Source organism: Drosophila kikkawai, chromosome 3L (genome assembly GCF_030179895.1).
Source record: "Drosophila kikkawai strain 14028-0561.14 chromosome 3L, DkikHiC1v2, whole genome shotgun sequence".
In the NCBI taxonomy this organism is placed as follows: Eukaryota; Metazoa; Arthropoda; class Insecta; order Diptera; family Drosophilidae; genus Drosophila; species Drosophila kikkawai.
In genome coordinates this window covers 10,880,166-10,907,128 of record NC_091730.1, presented here as the reverse complement: position 1 = coordinate 10,907,128, position 26,963 = coordinate 10,880,166, and the positions used below count along the sequence as shown (strand labels likewise).

Below are 26,963 nucleotides of genomic sequence, written 5' to 3'. Positions count from 1 at the left end.
ACACATTCTTAAGACCATCCAACGACGGCAAAATAACACATTTTTGATCAGCAATTAAGGAATATATATACATAAGTGGAATATATAGACCAGGAATATATAGATGACCAGGAACCATGTCCTCTACACAACGTCAGAAGCAGTTCGACCTGAACCGCAGGGGAGCCAGTGGCCAAGCGCACAGTCCTGCCAGCGACAGTGGCAACAATAACAACAGTGGCGGTTCGAAAAATGTGGTTTCCCCGCGACAGCGCAAACGTCAAACATCGATGGAGCGCTTGCAGGTGCAGCAACCGAACGTGAGTCGCCGTGCAGCGGGCTCCAACTGGATGGCCGCGGCTGCCAACGCTCCTGGAGCCGCATCGGGAAGCGAAAACCAGTCCACGGAAGAGACATCTCCCGCGCTAACGAAATCTGCACGCACGCGCATCCGAAAGAAGGCTCAGCGTAACCGCTATCTGGCCATGGACTGTGAAATGGTCGGCGTAGGCCACAATGGGAATGATGATATGCTGGCCCGCGTGTCAATTGTAAACCGAGTGGGCGAGGTGCTGCTGGACAAGCATGTAAAGCCGCGCCAGGAGGTCACCGATTATCGTACCAGCGTATCAGGCATTCGCCCGCATGACATTGCCAATGGCGAGGACTTTGAAGTCGTTCAGGATGAGGTGGTAAAGCTGCTGCACGGTCGGATTTTGGTCGGGCACGCCCTGCGCAACGATCTTGCCGTGCTGAACATACGACATCCGTTCGAACTCATTCGCGATACGTCGCGCTACAAGCCGCTCTGCAAGCTTGTCTCCAACGGCCATACGCCCAGTCTGAAGCGCCTGACAATGGTCGTTTTGGGGCAAGAGATTCAGACAGGAGAGCACAACTCCGTGGAGGATGCCCGCGCCGCCATGGGTATATACAATCGAATTGCCGCCGATTGGGAAAAGTATCTGGAGAGAAAGCAGCATCAGCAGCAGCACTTTTAGCTCCCAGGGGAATCGGTAGCCTTAAGTTTAAAGTTTAATGTACACATGAGTTTCATTTATTGGGAACTGTTGCTTATATGTATAAAAAGTTACAATCAAAGCGATCGTTTTTATCTGTTATTTATTCAAGTCTTAATAACTAGAGTTTTGTACACTTAACAAGATGTGTAAGCGCCTTAAAACTACCAAGTCGGAGTTGGTGCCAGCTCTAGTTAACTTCCACCTTCTTGGCTGGCGTTTGGCTTGTGCTGGGTCCGTGAATGGCCTCATGGCGTTCCATTAGATCCCGCCAGGGATCCTCCAGCATGGAGGGGTGAAAGTACTGTCCGAAGGCATTCCCGCTCTGGTTATTCTCTCTGCTGTTCTGGTATTGTCCTCTCTGACCCTGCTCTCGGTTCTGTTGGCCCCTGCGATTGAAGCCTCCTCCTCCGCGTCCAAATCCTCGACCCTGCCCGTAGGGCCGGTGCCTCTGTGGCTCCTGAGGGGATTTGTTCTGGTAAAAGTGCGGCGTGTTCTGCACTGACTTCTGGGAGCCTTGCTTGTCCTCGTAGAAACCAAAATTCCCCTGCTGCGTCTGTTGTCCCCCAAACTGTTGCGATCTGTAGTCTGCGGATTGGGACGGATACTGGCCCGCCCGCGGGTTGAAGGGCGGAAAGTTGTTGAAGTTCTTGCGCGGGGTTCCCATTTCAAGGTGTAGTTTAAACTTGATGGAATTGCATTTTTTTCAAAACAAATTACAAAGTAAACACATTAATTCAATATAGAGTGACCGTCCGCATTTCCGCCAAGTAAACCAAAACGCCTGAAATGCAGGTGCTGCCAGATATCGGATGGCCAAGCACGAATTCAGAATTTTAAGGATCAGGTCACACTTGCTTAATCTTTGCCGGGAAAACTGTCTTTTAAATTTCCACAGTTACGGATTTTTGTATTGGCTGGCAGCCTCTAAAATTACGAGAAATCAGGTAATTTCCAATTCGATATATGAACACAACCATACTCATAAAAATATTTTTTATATTTAAAAAAAATCGCCCTAAAAATGAAATTAAGAAAACGTTTTTATGACTTTAATGCAAGGCGCCCTGATATCAGAAACCATAAACAATTAGTTCTCATATTTTGAACAAATCGCCTTAAAAACTAAAAAATTTTTCTACATTAAAACAAATTTCTCTAGATTTCAGAATATTTTTTAATCAGATTTTAGGGCAATTTTCCCAAGTGTGCCTTTTTTCAATTTTAAGATAACAATTTTTATGAGTGTAGCCATTAAAGTGCTTAAAATATTTTACAAATTAATTAAGAAAAATCCCCAATATGTGTTAGGGATAAACTCTGCTGGTCTAAAATACATAGAAGGCCTTTTAAAAAGTTTCCTTAAATTCTGTATACGCTTCAGGCAGCAGCTTTCTCCGCCAGCCAATTATGGGTACAATTACCCCGACCCATGTACATATGCTTCAAAAAGCTACCTGAGCGTGACTGCAATTTTTTTTGTTCTAAAGGGTGGAAAAGCATGGAAAGCTGATAAGCAAGGAACCACCCACCAAATGGCACCCATCAACAATTTTTCTCTCGTGGCGCAATCGCTGATTACTCGACAAGGGATTGGGTGGAGACTGTGAAAAGCCTTAATTAGATATTACAAGGTATTATTACTTTGTGTATTCTTTTGTGGAAATCCTTTGAGGTGATAGGGAAATTGCTAAAAGAAGCGTTACCTCTTTTTTCTTTGAGGTAATATTTTGTGGTATACTTTACGTAAACATTTGAATTGATTTTAAGACCGTAAATCGTAAACAAATCGTAGAATTTGGGTGGGTTAAGAATTAGGTTTCACCCACGCTTTTATTTCCTTCTTGTGGCTTTGGCCTCTCTCGTCCAGCTGCTCTTCCGTGACGTCACTTACCTGGCACCTTTTCTACCATATGGTGCTCGCGCATTCAACTCTCTCTCTCTGCCAACAGGTGTTAAAATGGTGAAAAATTGTATGTATGTATTTATTAATGGTTTCATGGTTTCATTTATCCTGTGATATGCAAAATGTGCCACCTGATGCGTGGGCGTTGTGTTTTTTTTTTTTTTTTTTTTTTTTTTCTATAGGGGGAAAAGCATTGAAAGCCGATAAGTGTGGGACTTGGAATTACCTCACCCACTAAAAACCCACCTACTCTCCGTTTCCCTCTTGCGGTGTGACTGCCAATTATTTCGTCACACGAGGGGGAGATTGGCGTGAAAGCCTTCACTAGATACTATCTAGGTATTGAAACTGATGCTGACGCAGGGATTTGATTTGATGACCTCTGCTCCCGTGTTGCTTTAAGCTAAAAGGATTTTCTGCGAGCTTAGCAGGATACCCCAACACACCAGCTAAGCTCTTCCCGTATCAACAGAGGATAATGAGGATCTAGAACAGACAAGACGGAAAAGTTCTGCGTTTATAACGGTCCTTGCACAGAGTGCACTTAACAGACCTCTTTGGCTTAAATATAATTGCAATTCTAGGTGACCTGATTCTAATACTAATAATAATATGGTTAGGTTTAAAACGCTGAAAGGGTTTTACCTCGCGGATACTTACGCACTTTCAAAGATGCCCGAAGGATGACTCGCCACCAACTGCTCTACTCGCTGACTAACTTAAAGCTTGTTACTTTTCTGCCATACGGCGTTATGGCCTGTAATAATTCTCGCTCGCGCTTGCGCCTCTTCACTTTATAATCTCTCGCGGCCTAACAGGTGTTAAAAGGCTAAAAAGGTGTATAAAGATGGGTAAAAAATATCTATTCATTGCTATCGTTTGAATGTGTAGAAAAAAGTGCTGTATTGATCATGTAAAGCAATCGTAAATAAGAATCTAGGGCATTTAATGAAAATTTATTGAAAATATAAATATAAACGTACATCAAATTTTTAAATTTTTATCTTTATTTTTATTTCTGATAAATTATTTATTTATTTCTAAAGAATAGTAAATAAACTATTTCCAAAATTCATGAAATAAACCTGATTTGTTGGTCTTTTTTGGAAATAAAAAGTTGTTGGTTAAATGTCTGTCGGTCTATTAACGTAATGTCCAATCGTATAAAACGTCTTTTCAATAATAAAAATATGTTTGCCAATATTTTTCTATTTTATTTCTAGTGCACTCTGTCACTCAACTTTTCCTCGTCAATATCCTTTTCTATAATATTTTAGCAAATTTATTTAATATACAATGGTTGCGCCAGAATAAAACGAACTTTATTAATCTTTATAAATTGAAGTTACACTAAAAACAGTCATTTTGCTATACAATTTTACCGAAGCTGCTCAAGCGCTGTTTAAATTTTATTTTTGTTTGAATTTTTTAAATATCGCGCCAAAATGGCTAAAAAGTTTTTTTCAGCAAGGTTTCATACCTTTTGGTCAAAGTCAACATTTCCCAACTATGGTTGTTGTCTTTGATAAAAAGTCTAATTTGATTTCGTTCTTGTACAGTGTAACCAAAGGTTGTAGTATCAGATGTGGTTCGAATATCAGGTGTGGATTTTTTAGGGGGAAATTTCAACTTTTTGAGATTTTTTACGGGTTAAACACTTATTCAAAAGGCGGTCACACTGTTCGAAATTTTTGTGAAGCGCGGACGTCGCGCGGTCGTTCGGCAAAAAAAAAGTGCATTTAACTGCAGGGGCACTCGGTTACCCAAAATCTCGACCCAGGCTCCAATTAAATGCTCCAACGAAGCAATAATTAAGGTGAAAACGCAGTTACAATCGGAAAGCCAGCGAACAAAGCACAAAAGGCGTCGTCGCCTGCCGCAGGAGCCTTTCAATAAAATCCGCCTTTGTCTGTGTTTGTGCCGCCTGCATTCGTGTGCGTGTGTTGTGCCTCTGTGCTTGTGTGAGTGCCGCCGTCGCCGCAGAACCTGCAACAGCAACAGCAACAAATTGTGTTTTTGCTTACATTGTCAGAAAAAAGTAAATTAAATTTTCAAAATTTGAACACAGCAGTTTATTCTCTTTTCCAACCTAAAACCCCAACAAAACGTAATTTTCGATTGGCCAATTGTTGACGCTCGCCCGCACGAACAGCATCAACCACAGAAGCAGCAACAAAAACAACACCAACAACAGCAGCAGCAGCTACAGCAGCCGCTTTGGATATCTTTAACGGAATCAAAGAGCAACTTTCAAGTTGCCCGGAACGCACCCGTGCCCTTTGCCGGACTGTATGGGGTACCCTATCACTGTCCCTTAGCACAGCGCTCCAAGCGGCGAGCATCGAGGACGCCGGCGGCGGAGGATCCGGGGGATTAGTGGATCCAGGAGGAGGAGGCGTAGGCGCGGGCGGGTGCGGCTCCGGCACTGGCTCCGGTCGCTTTGCCACCATAATGGGCGCCGTCAAGTCGCGCACCATCACCAGTGCCGATGTGGACGCCGACGAGCAGCAGCTGCAGCATCCGCATAATCACAGCCATCACTCGATGCGCAATGGCCACCACCACAACGGCTCCACGTCCGGCACCCTGCAAAAGCAGGATCTGCGCTACGATATCGGATGCAGCTCACAATACCAGCACGTTCGGCAGCCCAGTTTGCGCAGCCGGAGTCAGCAGCCCATGCCCACCACGGACGAGCTGGACCGGCGCTTCGCCAAAGTTTTGGTGAGTAAAAAAAATGAACCTAATATGAATATGTGAAATTGTAGCCTATATTTTGCTTGACATTTTTAAATTTTGATTTAAACTTAACTGAAATTGAGAAATATTTAAATTTTAATTTTAATAATAATATCTATATGTGTTGAAATGTTTTTTGTACTACAAAAACGTTAAAATTTCTATAGAAGTGGGAATATTTTTGAGATAAAAAGAACCTTTATATCACAGTTTATTGTTAATTTTACTTAAAATATCACGTCCTAAATGACATCATATTATTTTATTTTTCCAACTGAGAAATGGCTTTACGCATGCAAATTAAGTAATAACTTTTTTCTTTCAAATGTAATTTCCATTATAAAAAACATTGTTGACTCATTGAACTTAGATTACATTTTACAATGCTAAATTTAAATAAAAAATATAATTATAATTCTGTAAATTTTCCTTAAATATTACTAAGGCTAAACAAGACAAAAATGCAACAATTTTTAAGAGCATTTTGAACATACAACACAAAAGTAAATAGGGTTGAGTTAATCAGTTTTATTTTCTTAATAATTGCAAATATTTTCAGTATATATTTATTTAAGAAAAAACTTATTAGAAGCTCCTTTAAAATTATTTTATTTTTAACCACAAAAAGAAAACATAAAACCAAGACTATTAATTCTAAACTTAGTCTGAAAATTTCGCCTCTAGTGCAAGTATTTATTAAAGCACTTTAAAAATTCGTAGACATAGATCTAGAATTTGTTTATATTTATAGACACTTAAAAAAGAAGGCTTATTAGGCGATTGTGTAGTAGTTGGTATATAAAGGCTTAAGGATTGGCTTCCTGCCCCTGCCCCTGCCCCTGCCATCTTCTCGTTCCGCCCTCGCATTTGTTGCATGTGATTGATGACCTCATCGGGTGTGCGGCGACTTGTTCGCTTGAATTTTGAGACACTCACACTTAGCGCGAGTGTTTTTCATTTGTTGGTGTGCGTGTGTATCTCTGAGTTTGTATCTGCGGCACAACCTCTCCCCAGTTTTGCTCCGGTCTGTTCTGCTTGGCTCTCTGCTTCGGCCTGCACTCCAACTCAACTCCCCATTCAAGGAACAGTGGAATGGTTGCCTCGGAATATTGATATGATATTTTTGGGATACCCGAAAAAGGAGCTCGATTGGACTCGGATCTAAAGAATATAGAGTCTGACCTAAAAACCTAACCTAATCTTGATCACATAATTCATTAATAATTTCAAATTTTGGTTTAATTCGTTTGGGATTTCAGAGTTTGACAGGTTTTCGTTTTATTTTAATTTATGATATATAAAGAAATGTATCTACAGCTCGGATAATAACTTAAGATATAGTATATTCTTATATTGTTTTTTATAACCATTTTCCACATAATTGTTCTATTATTCTGACCGCAGCTGTGAAAGAACCACTGTGCTAAGGGCGTGTGCTCTTGCCAACTGAATTCGTTTGTCATCCCACTAGACGGTTTTTTCTCCGAACAAGACCGCGTAATTAAGATTTTTACGAGTAAACATATTGCCAAAAAAGTGAAATAAAAATAGGAAAGGAGCGAAAAAAGCTCTTAGCTTTGACCGTCATAAAACCGTAACAAATGATTGTGACCCACAGCAGTCATTTGATTCGCCCTCCAGTCTCCACCCCTCCCCGTTCCTGCTAAACCCCCCCTCAAGCCACTCCAATTCGGCATGCTAATGGCAATTAAAGCAAATTGATCGGTTGTAGCCCTCTCTGTCGCACTCCAGGGCTGACTCACTTGTACCGCCCGGCCGGACGATCGACCGCTCGCACTCTCCGGCGGCAGCGGCCTGAGGCTGAGGCTGAGGCTGCTGCTGAATGGCTTTGAGATCTCCGGCTTATCTCTGTGGCGAACTGAACAAAAGGGGAAGACGAAAACAGAAATCTTTATTTATATGCGCAGCTCGAATTCTCAGTTATCGGCAGTCAGTCAGTAACATGAGAAATGCTCCTCCAACGGGTTTCCGACTTCTCTGCTCGTTTTTGGCACTATATTCCATACTTGAGATCAAAACAAAAGATCTCAAGGCTGTAAATACGGTCCTGAGCATCTCGATAAGGTAGGGGTAAAGATCTTTTATGTAATGAATGATGACATTTTTTTTTATTTTGAATTAAAATTATGTAATTCTCTTGATGGGTTCTCCATAATCTTTTGAGTTAATTATCGTTCGTTAATATTTTGCATTACTTTAGGAATTTACTTTAAATCACAACTGATATTCAAGACTTTAAGGGATTTTAAAATATGAAAATATTACATTTTTAAGATGTATCTTAAACAAAAATGTTTAAGTTGATATATGATTATTTGTTTATTAATGATTAACATTTAAACGATGCTCGCTTGCTGATTTGTTAAGTTGGTAAAAAGATTAACATTAGCAAAACAAAGGGATGACATTATCAAAAATATAATGTCAAAAAGATAAGTGAGATAATACTTTCTCATAACTGGAATAACCCCTTTGTTAACCAATTGAATCTCTATACCTTGATAAAGTTTTTAAAGAAAAATTCAATATTAAAAATTCAAGGGTATCCGAGATATTGACAGACCTTAGATAACATTTCCCCCTCCTGTTTGTTATTCTTTGACAATTGTTTGTTCAAAATTCATTGCCTTCTTTTCGCACTCAAAGTATGTTATTTTTTTTCGTGTGTTTACCCCTGGTAGATATATATTTTTTTGCCTCTCGATGTTTTGTTTGTTTGCCATTTCGGTAGCCTCATGAAGGTGCTGTGCCCGGCCTCGCCCTTGCCTTGTGTCTCCGGCTTGGCTAATTCGTGTTTACCTTAATTTAGTCAAAAGTGCTGTTGCTCACGGGGGCCCATTGCCATTGAAGTGGACTTGACAGACCCGAGACTGTCCATGCAGTCGGTCGCCTTTCGATTCAAAGCAATTGTTTGCCTGATTCATGGTTTAAAAATAACACGAAAGCCATAATTTTTTTTTGCTGCTAATAATTTGCGTTTGGCTGGATCTAATCAGACGCAGTCAGTGCAGATGTTTCCGGTTAAATTACGAACCGGCCGAGCGGGTTGATTGAACTTTGAATACGCGAGAGAGAGAGGAAATCTTCTATGCATAAGGGTGCAGTCGATGTCAATGTGTTGCACTATACTACATAGATTCCATGGCATAGAACACCATTCAAGCTTATCAAACAATCGAATGCGAGTGGATGGATAGTGGATGTTAGGGATAAAGATCTGTTGCAGAGGGGAGGATGTCAAGTAGGGGAAACAGTCTTCTTAAGATGGTCAGTTTATACTTTTTCTTTTCTTTCATTTTTATTACATTTATTTTTACTCCTGTGAGCTATAAAAAACTTCATAAATCAATTGTAGTTTCCTTATGACTAAATTATTTATTTTAATATATATTTCTTGAATTTCCGAATGCAATATTTACCAGATTCCAGCAAATTGTTTATTGTAAAAATTTCTGATTAGTGGGTAAACGAAGGCACTGCTTTTGTTTACTGACTAATTGCTTAAACAATCAACCTATGACCAATAAAATTCCCACAATTTATTTACCTTAAAGTGTATATATTGCCATGCCAAAGAGTTTTGAATAAAGATACATAAAAATGTGGATTTAATTGCATTATTGAAAGCTAATCTGTGGTCATGTTGTAGGTGTCTTTATTCACAGACATAGGCATAAATACCCACAGAGACACAAAGACTAAACCGCAGAAAATCCTCATCCCCGATTGCTTACCAACTTTCTCAGACAAACTAACTTTCACTCGCTTAATCATCTCCGTTGTCTCGCAGGCTTAAGCCTAGAATATATACATATCTGTAAACAATTGCCCGCAGGGTCGTAGTTACGGGGAAATGCATTGGTGAGGAGCTAGCCGCCTCTCCTAATGACATTTTCAATGGCTGACAAACCACAAGGCGGCAGTCAACCACAACTGTTATTGTTAATATTGTTAAGTACTCAATGCTTAAACGAGAGTAGCTTGAAGTGTTTGAAATGTGGGAAATATTATAATTAAGTTCAGGTGATATAATCTTATTTATAACTATTTATGAGTTTGCAATATTTTATTTAATATAAATATAAATTTTAAATATTATTAAAAGCCGCTTATTACTTTCATCCATACTCTCATAGCAACCCTCGTTGCATGAAATACTCATTCAATGGCAATAACTTGATGGCTTTGTTCAACGCTTTTGTCCATTTAGCTTGACTTTATCTAACGGCAGCTTTAGATCGCAAAAAGAAAGAAAAAACAAAAAAAATGATGTGAACCCCCTTTTTATCTGCCTTGTAGGGCAAACATTTGTTTATCTCTACTTGCCATTTCCTTTTGCGGTCTGCAAAAAAGTCCATAGTTCTATAAAAAAAAGTCCAGTAATGATAATAAAAGAAGACCATCTGGTTTTTTGCGGAAAATTATGGATAATCGGGAATCTTCTATGGGTTTCTTGGGAACCCTATTGAAGATCATTTAACCAAGCAGCAGGAAATGGGTTTTCTTTGATTCTAAAATTTCTTTCAAAAATCCCAAATGACCATGACTAATTTTATACAGAATGTAAAGTTTCAATGGAAATAAAATCGTTTTCAAAACTGCAAACAGGAGTCACTCTTCCATACCATATTTGTACTTGGCTAAATTATTGTTTGTATTTCTCACGTACATTTTTATCGGTGTTCTTTATGTTTAAATTAACAAACATTCCGAGAAATTTGGAAGTATTGTTCTTAATATACACCACGCCGTATGTGTATATTATAAAACCTGCACATTTTTCTGCAGATTTCCACAATATTTTTGTGAGTCACGAATGGCGATTGAAGAATGCTTTTCGGTGTTTTTTTTTTTTTCTATTTCCAATACTTTCTAAAGAGATTAATATTTTTTTCCAGATTCCCATAAACTATTTGTCTATGAATTAAAATGAATCACGGAATGAATTGAATCACTAAGCTTATAAATATGTGTCTGTTACGCACACTCATAAAAATATTTTTTTATAGCTATGAAAAAACGACCTAAAACTAAGAACATTTTTCTACTACTAAAAAAAAAGTTCATTAATTTATAATTTTTTGTTTGTTATTTTTTTCTCTTAAATTTAGGGGTTTTTTTTTATTTTAATTGGCTTCATTTAGTTTTATTTCCTTAAAAATCTTGCCAAGAAAAATTTCACACTTGTGCACTTATAATTCCCAACTGGTTTTAACGTTTCCGGAATGAAGTGACTGTGGCGAGCACATGTGGATACATGTTTGTCCATTGTTTGCTATTAAATATGAGCTCTTAATATGTGCTATTACATATGTGCTTTAACATAGTTACTTGCCCTAAAACTTTGCTTTCATCAACTGTTTAAAATTAAATTCTTAATTATTGCTTATTTTGAATAAGTTTTCTGAAGCAGCTCTCTCCATTGTTTTTACGCTTCTTTCCAACTATAGAATAATGTGACTTTTGTTTATATATTGTTTGTAATAAATACCGCTGAGGCTTACTCATTGGGCATGAGCGTAGACAGATTCGAATCAAAAAGTGGGGGACCGTGCCTCACAATTCGGAACTCCCCATTATGCATACTCACACAGACACTCACATACACACACAAAACCTCCGATAGAGGGAACACAAAAAATAAAACAAATTTAAAATGCGTATCCGGTGTGCCGGTCAAGTAATTCATTATGTACCCATATATACATCATGTCCAATTTATATAGTAAAAGTAGCGCGCACTTTTTGCCTTCAGAGCCTGTCTGCGCTGGCATAAGTATTGAAGAGAGTGCTTGTCTTTGTCACCTTGTTTATTATTCTCTCCCTCTTTTTATGCACTCTTTTATTTACTTATTTATTGTTTTATTATTATAAAAAGCGCGTCGAGGCAAATCACTCGGCTTGATGGGTTCAGACCGTAACGGACAATATATTGTACTGGGCGTGGAGCCAATGTGGAGGAGCTAGGGGCACAGCGGCTCACCCATAACATTACAATTAATTAATCAATAAATTTTGCAATCATCCTTGCATTTATTCACCCTCTCTCTGGGTATGGTAAAAATATTGCACATTGAGCACGTTTTGAAAAGAATAAAACAAAAATACATATATAACAAAGGCAGAAGTGCTGATAATTTCAATAATTGTTAGGCTTAATTAACACTCTCATAGAGCTGCTAAGTTCAATGCAAATTTGCAGTAATTGAATGTGAAAACATGGAACAAAAAAGCATCTCACAGTGATCTTGAGAATAATGACTGAAAAGTTTCAGATAAAAGATAAAATACGTTTTTTTATGGGTATTTTTTAAGACTGTAAAGTGATTTATAGATAGAGTATATATTACATATAGTCATCATATTGTTTTTAAAACTTTGTAATTTTTAAGTCGTAAAATTGGAAGCTATAGTTAATTAAATCAAATTTTAATTAATTTTATGACAGCTTTATGGCATAGTTTTTGAATGTGGCTTGTTCTGACGTATATATATAATATAAATAGTGGAGTAGTCTAAAAAATTGACAAGTTAAATATGTAATTGAGTTTCATTTTGTAGTAAAATAAATAAAATAAAAAATATTTATTATGTGATTTTAAACTGTCCATACAATTTTTTTTAATTTATTCTATGGATGATCTAGGCATAAAGATACAAATCAGAGTTACGTTTCTCCGCATTTCAATCCACTTTTATTTAATTTCATTCGTTCATTGTATGATTTTCCTTGTAAAGATTCAACTCCAATTGTGCATCCAATGTTGTTTCTTTATTTTGCATTATTTGTTGTCCCCTCCATCTTCAACACACCCTTTTCCTGCTCTCATCCCGTAAATGATTGTGTGTGTATCTAATTAGAACTTCCAACTGCAGCTGCTGCACCCTAAAAAAAAAAAGGAGAAAAAAGTGGAAAAATTAAATTGAAGTCACGTAAGCATATTTGCCGATTTCATTATGGTGCATTCCCTCCCGTTAAATTGTACATTTAACCATTTTACACAAACCGTCTGCCGTTGGCAGGTAAATTGGTTCTGCATATTTGAGTTTGCTTTGTGGTTCAGTGATCTGTAGTTAAAATCAGTGGAATATTTAAAGATTGTACTTGGTCATGTTGTCATAAAACCGATTTATTTCCATGACTCTTAATGATTCTTTTGATTGAAGCAAAGTGTTGGATGAATGGGATTTATCAGTTAAATAGAGCAATGCTTTTCCACTTTTGTTCACTTTTATTTATGGTTTAGTGACTCACTCCCGGTTAATCTGTAGATAAACCATCAGCAGCTGAATAACTCAATATTTGCAAGAGCTGGTAAACAATGCTCTGGGTTAAATATGTCAAGAGATGCAAGACTGACTGCCTTAATGGGCCATACTATGGGGTGTATTTGGGCTTTAATGAGCTTTCCAATTGGCTGAATGTCATTTCCTAACTTAGCTTAAATATCTGTTCTCTTAATTATTCACACTTGCTAATTGTCTTGTATTTTTCCTGTATCTTTTTTTGACAGGCTTCGATGGACTTGCCGCCCGATAAAGCAAAGCTACTTCGTAACTACGATGACGAGAAGAAATGGGACATGATATGCGATCAAGTAAGTTATTTTAAATATTTTCTCTTATTTTAAATAATATTTTTAAAGTTATAAATATGAGTACATGTACAGGGAATTCGTTACATAAATTATTATTGCGATTTAATTATTTATTTAGCTAAAAACTGTTTGCTATCAAAGTCTGAACTTCCTGTTCCTGTTGTTTTCCATTCCCATCTCAGCACTTTGGACTGCTCTCAAGGGAACAGTTCAAAGAAGGTTATTCTTAAAGTATAGTTTGCTTTAGGTCAAGCTAGAGCCACTCTCTACCGATGTCGACACCTTGAACGCTGACCTTTAGGCTGCACAGCTGTTCAAAGGGGCAAGTGGAGTGGCAGCTCTAATTAAACTATACCAAATGGCTTTGCGCAATGAAATTGTTACAATCGGGTGTGTGTGTAGGCCAGTTGGAATGCCAAAGGCCCGTGTGAGTTAGGCAACTAAGCTAAATTCTCCTGCAATTAGTCATTTTTAACTGGGTTACCAATGCATGGAAAATCTTGATGATAAAGTTATAATCTTATATATTTGTGAAACTACAAAGCTAATAAAATGTTTATGTTTTCATAATATAATAAAATAAACTTCATTTACCTTTTTTAAATGTATTAATTTTAATAAAAGGGCGAAACACGCACACATTATTTTAAATTAAATATTTTAATTGCCCCTACAAGGTCTTCTCTGTTAAATGAAACTAATTAAATCAAATTTCTCTAATTAAAGTCACACATAGACGGCTTAGAATTGTAATTTCTCAGAAGGAAATATATAAATTTAATATAAATAAAATACATAACATAGATTATAATATATCTCAACCTTTAACCACCTTACATTGAGCTTAGCTTGAGAATTATTGCACATTGTTTTCATCCGGCACTCGCTAAGCTATGATTGCTGAACTGTTAAAAACAAATTGTAGGACAAGTGTTCAAATATATATGTACATACATATCTCTCTGTTTAGATTGATAATTAAATATATGTATGTATGAGCCGTGATGTTTCAGCTTTGACAATCATTATGCAGTGCGTGCTGTTTTGTCGCCAACGCTTTTTTGATGTTTTTTGTTCGCCGCTTCACCACAGTGTTTTTTATGACTTAAATTCGCTGTCTGAATCCAAAAAAAACCAAAACATTTCGGCAACAAGAGCGACTGTAAATTGCTTTAGAATAGGGCAGTAAAATTTATACTATATGCGAGTGTTACTTTTCATATGCAAAAGCCTGGATTGCGTGTTTTTTTGCTGCTGATTTTGGAATATGACGAAACTATTAACGTGTGCGCCAGAGCGTGCACCTTTTTTTTTTTGGTGAATTCTATTCAACCATCCGTCCATCCAGCTATCTATCCATCTCGCTTGTAACTGGGTCACTGAATTTTCAAGAGCTGCACCTAGAAAAATAACAACGGAAACAACGGCAACGAAAAGCATAATATATTCGCCATCGGCATTTTGGTGAAGTGGCTTTCAAAAAGAAAAAAAAAAACAGAGGAAGGAATGCCTCCTAACACTCTCTGAAAGCCCGGGACTCGCGTCAAGCATTTTCTGCCATACAATAAAATATCATAAACACCCAACACGGTTCTCCGTTGGCCGTTGTTCTTATGACTATTGTTGTTGTCCATGTCGTCGTCGTCGCCGGTTCCTTAACTGCCTGCATGCCTGCAACACAGACCAGACCTGTTTTCCATAATTCAGGCCCCAAACGCACTGTGGGTCAGGTTAATGAAAATTGGCTGAGTCTCTAGCAGAAATGAAAGGTGAAGAAAACTGAAGCTCAAAGTAAAAGGAGAAAGGTATTAAAATGAATGAAATTTAATTCGATTAATCGAGGCTTTTAAATAATACAATTTTGAGGGAATATTTAGTAAGATTAGGAAAGGTGATTGATGTAGATTTTCACACTTATATTAAAATAATAATTATACAAAATTTTTGGTTAAAAAAATCTTAGTCTTGTTACCAATTTTGTGACACACAGTTCCACTCCAACTTAGTTTAGTCATGAAAATGAATGAAAACGCAGCCCACTGACAGACGAACCGACCACTAGACTTGAGGACAGACAGACACCGATCCAGTGATGATGGTGGAGGCGAAGGTAGCCACTCGAGGACGACTCCTCGACAGAGCCGTGTTTTGTGTGCGATGAGGTGCTTAGGCCGGCCAATCCCATTGGAGTCTCGGTACTCAGGCAGGCTCTCTTCCTGTCTCCGTTTCTCGGCCGCTCTTCGTGCTCACAGTGACAAAATGCAAATTATTATGACGGCGATAAATTGCAGTTTTTAATCGCTGAAGCCGCTTGCAGCAGCGGCTTACATATCCGTATACCAATACCTATAAAAAAATATCTGTGGCTGTATGCAGGCAGCACTTTTCAACTGAGAAAAAGAATCAAACTGGTTTTCTCTAGCTGCAGTTCGAACCCAAAACCAAAACCCACACATAGTTTAAGTTGTAGTCATGCGTTGGCTGCCTTTTTGTTGGCGTTGTTTTTTATTTCTGTGTTTTTTTTTTTCTTTTTTGGTGGCTGCCTTAGTTGTTGGCATAGTTAAACAAACCCCAAAAACAACAACGGACTCAAGCCAAAACAAGTATACCACGCTTCATGCTTAAAAATGTTTAGAGTTGGGCAAGCCATCGATGCTTATGTGATCGGGGGGGATCGCAGATAGCATGGCGGGGCGGAGTTATGAGGGGTGGCGGTGTGCGGTACCATAAACATGTACACAAATATGCAGTTAAGCATACGGGAGAAAAAAAACACACAAAGTAAAAGCCGCTAGGCCTCGGTCTAGTGTTAATGCATGTGGAATCAAATCGCTAAAAGTTACCCCTGCCTCCGCCAGTTACTCCATCTTCAACAAACTCAGTTCATTGAACAGCAACTTGGGTAACTCCACTGAAGATGATTTTAGTGGCAATTAACTAAACTCAGCAGCAGTACATGTGTAATAGAGAGTCCAATTTTATAATTAGAAGACGACCGAGCTGGCAAAAAATAAAAAATATAAATGGTATTGCATGGCTTTTATTAAGTAGTAAATAATAGTTTATGGCTAGATCTATTTCTAATTGCTTGGAGGAAACAGCTGAACATTAATTCGCAATAACAGCTGATGCCTGAACATTAGTCTAAGGAACTAGATTAAATAACTTTACACTCAATAGTGTTTAGAAACTTAATATATAGGAAACTTTGGAGAAAAGAAAGACCATGTGTCGGAGTTAAATAAAATGAATTACCTTGACTTTTCTATGTGGTTACAGATTCTCATATTGAATCCATCACCAATCAGCTTTTACATACATAAATTCCTTTTTATAAAGTTCAGTTGTTCAGCTAGTTTTCTGCTCAACATCACTGTAAATATCACAATTGTCCATCATATTTAGTCTGGTCGTTTAAAGAATTTTTGATAGAATATTAACTGTTATTATAATGAGTGTTTTTTTTTCTAGATCAAGATCTTGTCGTTAAAAAATCGAAAAATATTGTAAATAAATGAAAAATATAGATCTCATCCATATTATCGAAAAAATATCTGACAAGATATAAATTTATACGTAGCTTTCTCGATTAATAAAATATTTAAAATTTATACGTAGCTTTTTCGATTAAAAAAATATAACTACATAACTACATTGTTGACAATTTATAATTATTTTATACAATGATAGTTTAAACTAAGTTTAGGCATTTTTTTTAACAATAAAGTATCGATTTATATATCGATATTCTTGTAAATTCTCTTCTAAGCTATTGTACCCAGGACCAAGATAAATATTAGTATACTTCTTTTAATTACACCGAAATTATAACGCATTTTTTTTTATCTGTAAATAAATATTTATATAAATACCTTTATTAATTTCCAGGAAATGGTGCAGGCCAAGGATCCGCCCTCACATTACTTGAGTAAATTGCGAACATATTTGGACCCAAAAGCATCACGAAGTCATCGGGTACGTCATATTCTAAATCCTTTTCCATCCATTTAGCTTTCTGTAGTTGTTTCTGTCGAATGGTTTCTGGTTGTATCATAAACAAAAATATTATTAAACAAAAAAAACTCATAACTCTAACCAACTATCAGGCCAAAGCTGAAATAAATAATAACCTTACTTGAAATCAAAATCTATTGTTCCGATATTAATGTGTAAATCTAATTTCTCTACTCACAACACTGACAACACACCACGATTCACATTCCCCGATTTCTCTACCTACCTGTTTCTTCCCTGTTTACTTCCTGGCACCTGCACTGGTCCCGACGCGATCCTCAATCCCTTTCCCGTTGCTGTTTCCGGTCTCCTTACGTCTTCCTATCCTCCACTCCACTCCACTTCACTCTCTCTTTGTACACTTACAGCTTTACCTCTTCTACTTTCTTTGCCAGAAACGGAAAATGGTCGGCGAGTCCACATCCACCCAGGTGCTCCGGGATCTAGAGATCTCGCTGCGCACAAACCACATCGAGTGGGTGAAGGAGTTCCTGGACGATACGAACCAGGGCCTGGATGCCTTGGTGGATTATCTCAGCTTTAGGTTGCAGATGATGCGTCACGAGCAGCGTCTCCAGGAGGCGCTGTGTGCCTCCGAGGAGCGCCTGAACATCACGAACGGCGGGGATGGCGGAGAGTTGGTGTTGGGCAATAACAGTTCCCTAAGTCCTGGCGGCGGAGGCATGGGTCTTACACACGGCGGCAGTGCTGGGCATGGCCTGGCCAATGGTTCCTTGCTGAATGATTCAAGACAACCGCAGCACTCTTTGTCCTATGGATTCCTGCGTCCCGCCATTGCCGATGCCTTGGATAGCCCCAGCTTGAAGAGGAGATCGCGGCACATAGCTAAGTTGAACATGGGCGCCGCCACGGATGACATTCATGTGTCTATAATGTGCCTGCGCGCCATCATGAATAACAGTAAGCAGCGGGAACAGCTTTTTTGAACTTTATTTAATAGAATTTTTATTTTTTTAGAGTATGGCTTCAACATGGTCATCCAGCATCGCGAGGCAATCAATTGCATTGCCCTGAGCCTTATCCACAAGTCACTTAGGACAAAGGCCTTGGTTCTGGAGCTTCTGGCAGCCATCTGCCTGGTCAAGGGCGGCCATGAGATCATCCTGGGTTCATTCGATAACTTTAAGGATGTGTGCCAGGAGCAGCGGCGCTTTCAGACCCTCATGGAGTACTTTATGAACTTTGAGGCTTTCAACATTGATTTTATGGTTGCCTGCATGCAGTTCATGAACATAGTGGTCCACTCGGTGGAGGATATGAACTATAGAGTCCACCTTCAGTACGAGTTTACTGCCTTGGGCCTAGACAAGTATTTGGAGCGGATTCGACTGACAGAATCCGAGGAGCTCAAAGTGCAGATCTCGGCTTATTTGGACAATGTGTTTGATGTGGCCGCCCTGATGGAGGATTCGGAAACGAAGACGTCCGCCTTGGAGAGGGTGCAGGAGCTGGAGGATCAGCTTGAGCGGGAGGTCGATCGGAATTCAGAGTTCTTGTACAAGTACGCTGAACTGGAGTCGGATAATACGGCACTCAAGATGGAGCGGGAGCAGATGGCGATAGCGCGTCAGAAACTAGAAGCAGATTTCACGGTCCTGCAACGCATGCTGCAGGACAATGAGCTGGAGCTGAAGAAGAGGGACACGCTGTTGCACACCAAAAACTTGGAGTTGCAGACACTCAGCCGCTCCCTGCCACGATCTGTCTCCAGTGGCGATGGATCCCTGGTGAATGGGGGTCTTTTGTCTGGTTCCAGTTTGGGTGCATCGTCTTTGACGCTGCCTCCACCTCCGCCGCCAATGCCCGCCTCTCCAGCCGCAGTGTCAGCTTCGCCTCCGCCACCACCGCCGCCAGCACCACCGGCTCCACCGCCGCCGCCCATGATGCCGGGCTTTAGTCCTATGATCAGTCCGAATGGCAGCCTTACGTCAACGGCTCCATCGCCTCCTCATGCCCCGCCCATGCTTAGCTCCTTCCAGCCACCACCGCCACCGGCGGCCGGCTTTATGCCAGCTCCCGATGGCGCCATGACCATCAAGCGCAAAGTGCCCACCAAGTACAAGTTGCCCACCTTGAACTGGGTGGCCCTGAAGCCAAATCAGGTAAGAATAGATACTGAAAATCGATTAATTTCCAGCTTTATATTGGTTACTAACTATTTCTCCATCTTGTCAGGTTCGTGGAACTATCTTCAACGAGCTGGACGACGAGAAGATCTTCAAGCAGATTGACTTTAACGAATTCGAGGAGAGGTTCAAAATCGGCATTGGTGGCGCCTTGCACAATGGCAGCAGTGGAACCGAAGTGGATGGCTCGCTGCAGTCCAGCAAACGCTTCAAGAGGCCCGACAATGTCTCGCTGCTGGAGCACACGAGGTTAAGAAACATTGGTGAGTGAGATTCACTATGCCTTAAAACCTCCTTAAACTTAATTGATTTTCTTAATTTTCTCAGCAATCTCCCGTCGCAAGCTGGGCATGCCCATAGACGATGTCATCGCTGCCATCCATAGTTTGGACCTGAAAAAGCTCTCCCTGGAGAATGTGGAGCTGCTGCAAAAGATGGTTCCCACCGATGCCGAGGCCAAGGCCTACAGGGAGTACATAGGCGCCCGCAAGGATCAGCAGCTGTTGACCGAAGAAGACAAGTTCATGCTGCAGTTGTCGCGTGTGGAACGCATCTCCTCGAAGCTGGCCATTATGAACTACATGGGGAATTTCGTTGACAGTGTGCATCTTATTAGTCCAGTAAGAAAATTAACTTTAAAGTTAAAGTTATTATTATTTATTATTATTTATTTCATCATTTTAGCAAGTGCAATCCATAGCTGCTGCTTCCAATTCCCTGAAACAATCGCGTAAGTTCAAGGCTGTTTTGGAAATAGTCCTGGCCTTTGGCAACTATCTCAACAGCAACAAGCGAGGACCTGCCTATGGTTTCAAGCTGCAATCGCTGGACACGTTGATTGATACCAAGTCCACGGATAAGCGATCGTCCCTGCTTCACTATATTGTGGCCACCATTCGGTCCAAATTCGATGAACTCCTCAACTTTGACAGCGAGCTGTATGGCACCGAAAAAGCGGCTTCGGTGGCTTTGGAAAATGTAGTGGCCGATGTTCAGGAGCTGGACAAGGGCATGGAGCTTGTGCGCAAGGAGGCAGATCTGAGGGTAAAGGGTGCTCAGACGCACATCTTGAAAGACTTTCTCACCAACAGCGAGGATAAGCTGAAGAAGATCAAGAGCGATTTGCGTCACGCACAGGATGCTTTTAAAGAGTGCGTGGAGTACTTTGGTGAATCCTCGCGAAATGCCGATGCGGCTGCCTTCTTTGCTCTAATCGTTCGCTTTACAAGAGCCTTTAAGGTTGGTGTATTCCAAGCAAATTAGAGATGGTATTTATAGCCAGTTTATCCTTATAATTTCAGCAACATGATATGGAGAACGAGCAGCGACGTCGCCTGGAGCAGGCCGCCTCCAAAAAGGAGACCGACCAGGTGCATTTGCGCAACAAAGCTAATCAGAAAAAGCAACAGGTGAGTGAAGAACATCGAACACGGAAGCCCTTCGTCTCTTGAAATCGTCCTGGTGGTGAATCCTCTAACTGCACTTGTCGGGTAACCTGTTATGCTTTGTTCTGATCTTGTTTCGATTTGATTTATGCAGCCAATACAATGCCTGCTCGACCTACCAATCGTAGCATCCATCCACCGGCCATCTCCTCAATCCTAGCACGTTAACTTGGTTCTTTGGTTGACTCACACACAAAACGCACCACACTCTGTAAAATACTCAACTGGGGATGGCAGTCTGCGGGGGCCAAGAAGAGGGATTATAAGCCCGTGTCCCAAATAGCAGAAACATCCTAAAAAACCAAAAAACACACAATCCTCTACCACCTACATAGTTGTTGCTCTCTGGGGGCGGCAGCATGTCACGGGATTTGTTTTGTGTAAAATTCCCCCATATTAGTGTAAGTCGCCCGGCTTGTCTCTACTTGTCTCCTAACATTGTTTTGGTTTCGACTAATCCCCACTGTTGTGTTGCCTAATCCGCGCTAATTCCATTGCTAATCTTACTCTGGCTGTGATCTCATATGTGTACTGATTGTGTCATTTCATAGTTTGGCAGTTTGACAAGGTTTTTTTAATGTTTATTTATTATTCCATTAAATAAAATTATTATTTTGTTTAAGCAAAGTGGCTTATGAAAATCCTTAAGGGTGAAGATACATATAGAAAAATGTAATATTTTAAATGTATATATAGGAAAAATAATAATATTACACATCTAAGATGTAAATCTATATTTCCGTTTTCGATTTTTATCGATTATAATCGATTTACTTGTAGATTTTTTTTTTTTTTTTTTAATTAGATTCAATGAAAATCGATTTATTTCCAACTCTACTTTCGACTTTAAAACATCTTATAACTTGGCTAACAACATTTATTTTGTGTACAATATTTAAGGTTCTGGAAACAAATATAACATTTAAGGTTCTGGAAACAAATATAACATTTAAAATGTGCAATCGATAGATTCGCCACTCAATAGATCCTTAAAAAAGTAATAATAATACGCGAAGTTTGAAGTCTAAACCGCATTCACTTGTTAGAAAAAACATCTATTAAAAACATGTAAAATTATGTTCTATATGTATTTTCCACTAAAAAATATATATATATATTAAAAATTTAACTTAAAAGAAATAACAAATTGAAATATATATGCAATAAAATTTAACGAATTCAAACCCGACTTGAGAGTAACCCTTTAGTAATTAGTTTCTGTTTCTCTTTTGGTGTTGGTTTCCCTGTTTAATGCTAACCTTTTTATCTTTCTTATCCCAAACCCGGCCTGGCCTTGCTCTCCGCTTCCCAAAAAAAAAACCAAAACGCAAACAGCTGGCCTCAACCTGCGCCCTCTCCTTGCAGGATGCCGTCATCAACGAGCTGAAGAGCAAGGCTCACTCGGTGCGCGAGAAGAAGCTGCTGCAGCAGGACGAGGTGTACAATGGAGCCCTCGAGGACATTCTGCTTGGGCTGAAGAGCGAACCGTATCGGCGGGCGGATGCGGTTCGACGCTCACAGCGTCGCAGGATCGACAATAATCGACTGTCGCGCACCCTGGAGGAGATGGATTGCTAAGTGAGATCAAACGAGATGATGAACGAGATGATGAACGAGATGGCAACGAATCGAAAATCAAAATTACACTGAAAACGGAAAAGAGAGATCATTAGAGAGATACTGCAATATGTGATTGGGCGATTAAATTGTTTTGGACACACTCGCACACGAAACACAAAACTCACATTCCCCTTTATACGAAATCCTTTTATTTTCGAATTACTCGGAATTATCCCTTTTTATATACAAAAAGCGTGTGTGTGTGTGGAACAATTAGCTCTGATAAAAGCCCCAAGCCCCCGCCCATTTTGTGAATCTCGCCTTCAATTTTGTGAGACATTGTTTATCGCCAAAATTATGTTTTTAAAAACACATTATTATTTGGTTGCTTAGAGCTTAAGTTGAAATCGAAAATTCGCATGGTGTATTTATCAAAACTGTAATTGTTAAATATTGATTTACATTTTAACCTGTGTATATACATATACATATATATCGAACGATATATGTACTATTTAGTTGTATTTTTTTATGCCTAAGTTTTAACCAAATTGGAATCACTTGCTGCATCCATCCGAGATGGCAAATCCGCACGAATATGGAGTACACGCAAGTCCGTACTTTAAATAATTGTATTTTTTTTTCTATAAGATGAATTGTATGGGAAGAAAGAGTATAAAGCATTAAAATTGTGTATATTTTCGTATTTATATTTGTTTTTTTGTTATTTCTTATTTGTTTCACTCCAAGCAAACAGTCAGCACTTAAAAAATAAATAAAAATAAAAAATAAATCATTACGCCAAAATATTGCATGCCAGATGAACATTTTTGTAACATTTTTAGAATGTTTTACACTCAAAAAAAGACAACACATTTTCTAAAATTATATGCAAAGTTTTATACAAAAAAACTATACGAATAGATATTCCATTTATATAAGCCAATTTTATTCTCACGAGCCACAACAACAAATTGACGAAGACTGATATGGAGGCAGTTCAGTACGACTCAGCATACCGAACACGCAGAAAAGCTTTTATAAACTCTTTTGGATAGTGTCTTCTCTTGATAAATATTAAGAAATATTTATATATATAGTATATATATTAAAAAAAAAATGCAATAACGAATTTAGTTGAACTATAAGCACAGTTTTATTGTATTTACATATTTACAAGTGCCATTGGCATCCTTATGCATATCCTTTCAAAGTCTTCTTCTCTTTATTTCGCGCAAACAGAGTAGAGATCGCAGAACACACGATTAGCACGCTCCATTGTTAGTTTTTAAATATTGTGTTATTTAATTTGATAAGAAGCCAGCATGGTATACGATGAGCGAAGGAGGAGAAAGGAACTATTATATATAAATATAAAATTCCGGCATTTTTGTACACACTTTTACACGAATATATTAAACCCTTGAACTATTTTAAATGAATTATTATAACCGAATAAAATAGCCAAAAAAAATAAACAAAGTTTTTATATTTTCATGCAGGAAACAAAAATTTACAAGGGAGTTATAATCTGCTTTTTCAGAATTGTACCAATCCAATACCCTTTATAATAGTATAAAAACTAAAATAAAATATATTTTATAATTTATTAAAAAAATATAAATACACATACAAAATTTACATACATATAAAAATAAAAAAACAATGATTTTGTATACATTATCTTATTCTATTATAGATCAACAATTCTTAAATATTTATATAAACATAAAAAACTAACTTAAATATTGCACATAAAAACAATAACAAATATGTAAAATTTATAAATTTTCAAGGCTGATCAGAGTCGTGCAGAATTCAGCCCAAAGTTCGCTACTTTGAAGGCTTTCCTTCCACTGGAGTTTGTGTTTCCTACACATAGAATTAAGGTTTTCAGCCCACATAATATTTTTTTCAATTATTTTAAGTGTTAAATAGCCAACTAGGGAATTTTCAGAATGCGAGAAATATATTTGTCCTATGTACATAAGGTATAGGTTAAGAGCAAGGCTATTAAGGTTAATACTATTATTGCTATTCCCTTTTAAATATGATTTTTGCAGTTGTCCAATCGCTTTGCTATAACTCTTTTTGTGACTGCCCCACAAAGGAGCCATATACCGAGTCATCAGTTTCGACCAATGCGATTCATTGAGAAAGTCCTCCAGGCGAGGCTTGGCATCTGCAATCATTGATTGGACTTGCTTTGTGTACGAGAATGTTGAAGTGATCTCGAAACCAAGGTAATTTGTCCTGGAAGTGGTCTTGATCATTTTCCCGTTAAAAAGCCATTTTTCAACTCCTGAAATTCTGCCGCCTCTCTTAAAAACCATTACCTCAGAAAGGTTGAGGTATTGAGGTTGTATTTTTCCAAACGGTTGATCATATCCTGAAGCCCGCTGACGGTGTCCGAGAGAAGTACGATTTTATCAGCATACATTAGAATATTTATTTGGCGATCATCGATGGAGAGGCCTCCCTCCAATTTCTCAGGAAGATCGTTCAAATAAAGGGAATACATCAGCTCTGATAGAAGCCCCTTTTTATTTTGGAAGTAATTTACTAATTTTTCTCGTTCGTATAAATATTTTAAAAAGTTTATTACTTTTGAGGACACCCCCAGACGGTTAAGTTTGTTCCATAAATGTTGAATAAAATCTTCCGAGAAGATCGATTCGAATTGCACAAAAAACGCGTAGACCTTTCTTTTTTCGCTCATCTGGATATTGACAATTGTTGCCAAGTTGTAGACTGTGTCTAACTTGGGTGTCTTTTTGGAGAATCGTGTCTGATAATTACTTAGGATATTATTTTCCTCGCACCATTTAACCAATCTTCTTTTAACTATATCTTGTAAAATCTCTGTTAAATCACTTGTTGAGACTATATTCGAGTGTGGTTCAATATTTATATTTAAACCATTAAATATGTTATTGCATCGAAGAGTTACTTCTCCGACAATATCCTTTACAGCGTTTTTAGAAAATCCCGGCAAGGAGATTTGTTTGAGAACATGCATGACTTCGTCAATGGAAATATCGGAATCTAATACCGATTCATGAGTCACCTTAAGCGAAGCTAAACTATGACTATTCTGTTGGATTGATGGAACCCTGGGTGCTGGTGGCTCCGTCAAAAACTGAAGGTTCAGCTGCAGGCAAATGGCCAAGTGATCGGATCCGTGCTGAACGCTATCTACTTTGAAATCCACAACCAAAGACATAAGGTTTCTGCTCACTGCGCAGATGTCGTTCGTTGATCTCCCATTCCCTCTGCCCCCAAAGCAGGTGAAACTTCCCTCGGCGTCTCCGTGGGTAAGACCATTGAGTATTTTAAGATTTTGACCATCGCAGAATTTCAAAAACTTTGTGCCTTTTTCGTTCCTCTCTTTGTCCAAGGATCTGCGACCATTCGTGTTGGCGATGCAGTTGAATTGGTCCACTTCTTGCTTGAGTTCTCCCAACCGGACATTGACATCGCCCATTACTATTGCATTAGTCATTGTATTTTCCGTATTTTCAAAAGTTTTAATCACCGGCTTGAACTCCTTGTTCCAATCGGTCGAACGAATATATAGTGGAACGATCTGCATCTTTTTATTGCGTACTTGCAACTGCAGTACTTTGAAACCATTGATATCTACAATACTATGGCTTACTCCCCGGTCTATGAGGGACTTCCTTATTCCAATTATACATCCACCGATTCCTCGACCGTAACGAAAAACTCTTTCTGCATCCTTCCAATGCAAACATTCGAATTCCGGCTGGTTATCCTTAAAGAACTCGGCTGCTTCGGCATTGGGCAGCGTGTGTGTTTCAATTAATATAAAAACATCAAAATTATGCAAATATTGCATAAAGTTTTTGTTTTCTACTTTAGTTTTTAGACCTCTGATATTGTATGAAGCGATATTTAAGTCATTTCTTCGTATGGATTCCATGTTTTATCATAAATTAGTTCGTTTAGTCTTTACTCTTTCTTATTAGAGAAGAATAGACTTCTTGCCGGAACTGGCGATTACTCACTGAAATCAACAGAAACTACATTTACATATTTATTGCAGTCTTCTGATAAGAGTTTAAGAATTGCATGCACTGGCGAAATTACTTTTGCAGATTAATCATTTTATGCATCCTTATATTTCTCTTTTTCAGCTTTACCTAAAAAGTAAACTTTTTCCTTGATGATACTGTTATTTACTTATTGAATCAATTAGTTTATTTCACTTCTTCTGATTGGAAATAATGGCGAGATAGCTGGGAGAGAATGTGAATTCCCCTCCCCTTTGATCTGAAAGCATTCGATAATCCGATACAAAATATCGGTAACCAAGTATCGAGTAATGCTTTTTATCCTGTTTCCATTAAAGCTCGATTCTATAGTTGCTAATTTTTTTAAAAGGCTGTATTTTTCCCTTATAATAATTTTTATATTCATTATAATATATACTAAAGCTGCCAAAGCATCCATTTAAAGTTCATCTATGCTAATAAACCTGTTTTTTTCAGCTCTAGCTTATCCATTTCGATACA

At 38.5% G+C, this 26,963-nt stretch overlaps 4 protein-coding genes across 10 annotated transcripts; 2 read left to right on the top strand and 2 right to left on the bottom strand.

Annotated features, from left to right (window-relative positions):
* Positions 1-116: 116 nt before the first annotated feature.
* LOC108083160 (RNA exonuclease 4) lies at positions 117-1,084 on the top strand. Its single transcript, XM_017178847.2, has one exon. The coding sequence runs from the start codon at positions 117-119 to the stop codon at positions 978-980; it is 864 nt and encodes a 287-aa protein (XP_017034336.1). The 3' UTR covers positions 981-1,084.
* Positions 1,085-1,766, bottom strand: LOC108083161 (M-phase-specific PLK1-interacting protein). Its single transcript, XM_017178848.3, has one exon. The coding sequence runs from the start codon at positions 1,663-1,665 to the stop codon at positions 1,189-1,191; it is 477 nt and encodes a 158-aa protein (XP_017034337.1). The 5' UTR covers positions 1,666-1,766; the 3' UTR covers positions 1,085-1,188.
* Positions 1,767-4,586: 2,820 nt separating this feature from the next.
* On the top strand, positions 4,587-26,960 carry Frl (formin-like protein). 6 transcript variants are annotated; one of them, XR_001771014.3, is made up of 11 exons: positions 4,587-5,628; positions 13,179-13,262; positions 17,151-17,237; positions 17,645-18,197; positions 18,255-19,399; positions 19,473-19,686; positions 19,751-20,043; positions 20,108-20,662; positions 20,725-20,832; positions 20,963-21,269; positions 22,204-22,336. XR_001771014.3 is itself a non-coding variant. In XM_041775403.2 (10 exons), the coding sequence occupies exons 1-10, from the start codon at positions 5,356-5,358 to the stop codon at positions 26,943-26,945; spliced, it is 3,318 nt and encodes a 1,105-aa protein (XP_041631337.1). In that variant the 5' UTR covers positions 4,587-5,355; the 3' UTR covers positions 26,946-26,960. The 6 variants fall into 6 exon arrangements, 5 of the variants coding, with proteins under 5 accessions (XP_041631337.1, XP_017034230.1, XP_017034231.1 ...); XM_041775403.2 differs by lacking the exons at positions 20,963-21,269; positions 22,204-22,336 and adding an exon at positions 26,940-26,960; XM_017178741.3 differs by lacking the exon at positions 20,963-21,269 and having other exon boundaries at positions 17,672-18,197; positions 22,234-23,910.
* LOC108083004 (uncharacterized) lies at positions 24,022-26,698 on the bottom strand. Of its 2 annotated transcripts, none has more exons than XM_017178628.3 (2): positions 26,592-26,698; positions 24,022-26,471 (listed from the first exon to the last, which is right to left on the bottom strand). In XM_017178628.3, exon 2 carries the CDS (start codon positions 26,369-26,371, stop codon positions 24,761-24,763), a length of 1,611 nt encoding a protein of 536 aa, XP_017034117.1. In that variant the 5' UTR covers positions 26,372-26,471; positions 26,592-26,698; the 3' UTR covers positions 24,022-24,760. The 2 variants fall into 2 exon arrangements, with proteins under 2 accessions (XP_017034117.1, XP_070141852.1); XM_070285751.1 differs by having other exon boundaries at positions 24,022-26,455.
* Positions 26,961-26,963: the final 3 nt, after the last annotated feature.

Excerpts from the sequence above, each read along its gene's own strand:
- Frl (XM_017178739.3), top strand. The coding sequence starts at position 5,356 with ATGGGCGCCGTCAAGTCGCGCACCATCACCAGTGCCGATGTGGACGCC. Across the intron at positions 5,629-13,178 it reads GGCGCTTCGCCAAAGTTTTG|GCTTCGATGGACTTGCCGCC; the intron begins GTGAGTAAAAAA and ends TTTTTTTGACAG. Across the intron at positions 20,833-22,203 it reads CTAATCAGAAAAAGCAACAG|CTGGCCTCAACCTGCGCCCT; the intron begins GTGAGTGAAGAA and ends AAACGCAAACAG.
- LOC108083160 (XM_017178847.2), top strand. The coding sequence starts at position 117 with ATGTCCTCTACACAACGTCAGAAGCAGTTCGACCTGAACCGCAGGGGA.
- LOC108083161 (XM_017178848.3), bottom strand. The coding sequence starts at position 1,665 with ATGGGAACCCCGCGCAAGAACTTCAACAACTTTCCGCCCTTCAACCCG.
- LOC108083004 (XM_017178628.3), bottom strand. The coding sequence starts at position 26,371 with ATGGAATCCATACGAAGAAATGACTTAAATATCGCTTCATACAATATC.